Source organism: Otolemur garnettii, unplaced genomic scaffold (assembly GCF_000181295.1).
Source record: "Otolemur garnettii isolate 467f Iridium unplaced genomic scaffold, OtoGar3 scaffold00185, whole genome shotgun sequence".
NCBI classification, from domain to species: Eukaryota; Metazoa; Chordata; class Mammalia; order Primates; family Galagidae; genus Otolemur; species Otolemur garnettii.
The window spans coordinates 2,809,898-2,814,010 of record NW_003852580.1 but is presented as its reverse complement, the minus strand read 5'-3'; the positions used below and the strand labels follow the sequence as shown (position 1 = coordinate 2,814,010).

At 51.3% G+C, this 4,113-nt stretch overlaps 1 protein-coding gene across 1 annotated transcript in view; it reads left to right on the top strand.

Moving 5' to 3' along the window:
• The window catches only part of FANCA (Fanconi anemia complementation group A), a 75,617-nt gene that overhangs the window by 55,239 nt on the left and 16,265 nt on the right, over positions 1-4,113 (top strand). Inside the window, exons 28-30 of the mRNA XM_023507506.1 lie at positions 598-774; positions 2,470-2,543; positions 3,919-4,047. Of these exons, the coding sequence (XP_023363274.1) occupies positions 598-774; positions 2,470-2,543; positions 3,919-4,047 (380 nt within the window). The remainder of the gene's footprint in view (positions 1-597; positions 775-2,469; positions 2,544-3,918; positions 4,048-4,113) is intronic.

The window sequence follows — 4,113 nt, the reverse complement described above, 5'->3', positions numbered from 1 at the left end:
GGACCACAGGCGCCCGCCACAACGCCCGGCCATTTTTTGGTTGCAGCCGTCATTGTTGTTCGGCGGGTCCGGGCTGGGGATTCGAACCCGCCACCCCAGGTGTACGTGGCTGGCGCCTTAGCCGGTTGAGCTACAGGCGCCGAGCCCAGAGATATTCTTTTACAGAATTTTAATGAATGTCTCTTATATGTAAAATAATGGTTTTTATTTGTAGTCTTCACATTAGAATCAGCTGAGAAACTTTTGAAACTATACAGTCCAAGGTCCTATTCAGATAAATTCAGACGGAACCAGGTGCAGCCCCCCTGGGTCTGGAGAAGAAGGTCCAACACTCTCCCCATGGGGTTTCACTGGTCAGGGGCCATGGTCCCTTGAGCAGCCAGCACTCACTGTAAATATGGGAAGAAGGTCTAAGTTCCCTAGGAGTCAGAGGAATTGATAACGTAATTGGTAAAGCACTTGGCTCACCCCCAGGGAGGCAGTGCTGCTGCAGAGCTTCATGGCACTGGGTGAGGCTGTCTGAGGGCTGAGAAGTATCTCAACCTCTCACTCACAACTTGTGCACAGAGTAAGTCACTGTGTCCCTGTCCATGTCAGTTTCAGTTCCTCATGTTCAGACTGTTCTCAGAGACCCGAGAGCCTCCCTCCTGTGAAGACACAGCTGGTGTCCCCTGGAGACCCCTGCACCCTCCTCCCGCAGATTGGCAGAGAGCCGCCCTCTCACTGTGGGGACAAAGCACCTTTCAGGACTTGCTGAAGGAGAAGGCCTTGCACGTGGGTACCCATCCCCCTCACTCCCCTCAGGCTCCAGGTCTGTGTGAGCTACCTCCCCAGAGTGAAGTCTTTGTTGGCGTAATTGTGGCTTTTATGTGCGGTAAGAAATTGCACAGAAAGACTGTGCTATCTTTACCAGATTTCTCCTAAGAGTAACTTTTAAGAACATGTCTGCCAGGCTCCACAAGTGGACTTGGTCTCTAAGCTGGCCCTGCCTGGGACCACTCTTACCAATGTGCCCATGGTACTAATTATTTCCTGGGATGTTTGCAGGGTCATTCGGTTTTTTTTTTTTTTTTGAGACAAGAGCCTCAAGAAGCTATCCCCCTAGGTAGAGTACTGTGGCATCACAGCTCACAGCAACCTCCAATTCCTGGGCTCAAGTGAGTCTCCTGCCTCTGCCTCCCATGTAGCTGGGACCATAGGCGCCCACCACAACGCCCGGCTATTTTTTTTTTTTTTGGTTGCAGCTGTCATTGTTGTTTTGGTAGGCCTGGGCTGGATTCGAACCCACCACCTTAGATGTATGTGGCTGGTGAGCCACAGGCACCGAGCCGGGTCATTTGGTTTTTAGAGAAAAGAAAAAAAAATCTCAAAATTGTTTTATTTTATCTTTTCATTCTTTTATTGTTAACTCTGCCAGCCATGCAGGGATGAGTGTAAGACATGTTTAGAGTAGGGAGGGGTGAGTGAGGCAGCGTAAGGGCCCATCCTGCCCAGGTGTGTCTGCCCCTGTGGCCTGGCCGCCGCCCTCACCAGACAGAACACAGTGCACAGTATTTCTGTGCTTCTTCCTTTCACAGAATGTGAGGGGGGTTTTTTGTTTGTTTGTTTTTTGAGATAGAATCTCACAATGTCACCCTTGGTAGAGTGCCATGGTGTCATAACTAACAGCAACCTTAAACTCTTGGGCTTAAGCAATTCTTTTGCCTCAGCCTCCCAAGGGTGTAGGTGCACTCCCAAGGGTGCTCCTACAGGCACCCGCCACAATGCCTGGCTGTGTTTTTTTTTGGTTGCAATTGTTGTTTAGCAGGCCCTGGCCAGGCTCAAACCTGCCAGTTTCAGTGTATGTGGCCATAGCCCTTTTAGCTCTACTAAGCTATAGGCGCTGAGCAGAGTGTGAGGTTTTGAGACTAGTCCACATTGACTTGTGGAACTGTTCTAAGAGTTTTCAAACGAGAAGTATGCAGTCCTGAGACAACGCGGTAACCAGGTTTGAGGAAGGCGTGTGGCAGCCCGGTCACCACACTTACCACCCACAGGAGGAGAGTGAGGGTCCACAAGTATCCATCTGCACAACTGCACCACTGTTAGCTCCATATTCCGAGTTAATTAGCAGCATCAGTGTCAGCAGTACGTGAGTCCCCTATTTTTCAGGGCTTACTGAGAAATGCATTTAATAAAAATGGCCCCTTTATGCTTGGAAAAAAGTGTTATAGTACTAACACTTTGTGCTAGAGTGGTTTCTCACTAGGAAGATGGTATAAAAATAGAAATTGTTCTATAAGAATAGAAATTATTTGTGAGAAAAATAATGTTAATTTCCTTCCTATGGGACTCTTTTTGGTTAGAATTTTGTCATAACACAGGGACACAGACCTTGTGAGAGGAAATGGCATGGCTGCTTCAGGACCCTGACCTGTGGCTCCTGTGTCTGGCTGCCCTCATGCTGTTAAATTGCTCCTTTTCTCCCAGTTAACTTACAGAGACTGGTTACAGCTGGAACTGGAAGTTCAGCCTGAACTTGACACTCTCTCCGACACAGAAAGGTGGGTGTTTAAAGGAGCCTCCTTTAAGCCTATTGTCTTAAGTCCTGTGACTTGCCATTAAGTCCTCATTTTAACTGTGTAACCTCAGGCACAGTTTCAGCTGTTTTCCCTTTATTCAAGAAAAGTTTATTTTGTTCCTACTGTGTGCCAGACACTTCTAGAAGGTCCTAGAAACTGGAGGAACAGAGGGAAAGGGCCCAGGCTGCCTGTGTGGCAGATCAGGGATTGGACCTCACCTACCCTTGCTTGCCCAGTATGACCTGGCAACCTGCAGGCCGACACGTGGAAATAGAAGGTCGGGTGGGTGATGGAGACCGCAGACAGGGCTGTGCATGGCGAGAGCCTGGCAGGACAGAGAGGGAGGGAGCACAGGTACCGAGAACCAGGTGGTGGAAGGGCTGAGCTCCTGTGGGTCCTGGGCAGTTGCTGCGACATGGGAGGGGTCAGATATGCTGCTCTGGGCATGTGAGTGGACAGCCGAGAGGGCCCTTGGGTTGAGGCCAGAGGTCAGAGAGGAAGAGTGGTCCCCACAGGTGTGGAGAGAGCTCGCTCACCCAGCCCTGGGGTCAGCATAGCTGCCCTGTGCCCAATGCCCTCTTGCTACAGAGACCACCAGGCCTGTAGAGAGCCAGGCCAATGTGTCAGGAACAGACATAACTGGGAGAGGGAAGGAGTTGGGGTGATAAGAGCAAGGTGGACCTCAGAGTGTGGCCAGTGAGCGCTGCCCATCCTCCACCAAGCTGGCTGCACATCCTGTCTCTGGTGGGGTCTGGGTGCCCCAGGGAAGAGAAATGGGTGTGTGTTGTGCCACCCTGCTCGCATGTGTGCCTAGGTCTCCTTTCTTAGTTACACAAATAACACTCAGATGAGCTCTGTGCAAATTCAGAACAGCGAGGGTGGCCTAGCTGTGGTTGTGTGCTTGTAAGATGTGTTCCATTTGGGCTTGACTCTTTCTGCATAGACTGGTCCTGTGACCGTCTGTGTCACTCAGTCTGTGGCCTGTGGCCCTTTCCACCTGTGCTGTCAGCTCTACACTTGGGGCTGCCCATCACCCACACCCCAGGTGCCTCACTCTGGGCACCTGGAGGGGTTCAGACATGGCAGTATTGTGTCAGCCTATACATGTGCAATGGCCCTGTCCATCCTACAGCCCCCAGCGGGTGCCTGGCGAGGGCTGTGGCCAGTGCTGGAGGCAGCTGCTGAGACCACATGAGCTGAGGGCTTTCCCACAGCAGGGTCCCTGCCCACAGATGTGAGTGCTGTGTCCTCGCAGCCGTGAGTGCTGTGTCCACTTGTGGGGCTTCCTTCCAGGGTACAGAGGACCCTGCCCACAAATCGTTTTTCAGAACTACTCACTCAGGGCTCACTGTTGCAGACTCGACTTCCATCAGTGGGCGATCCATGGGCACTTCCTTCCTGCGCCCTCTGCCTCAGGTGGCTGTGGTGGAAACCTGGAGGTGGCATGCACCATTCTCGTCAACGTGCTGTTAGACTTCTGCCAAAGGTGAGTAGGGCAGATACTGGAAATGTCTCCCTTTTAATTGTGGAGTTCTTTTTTTTTTTTTTTTTT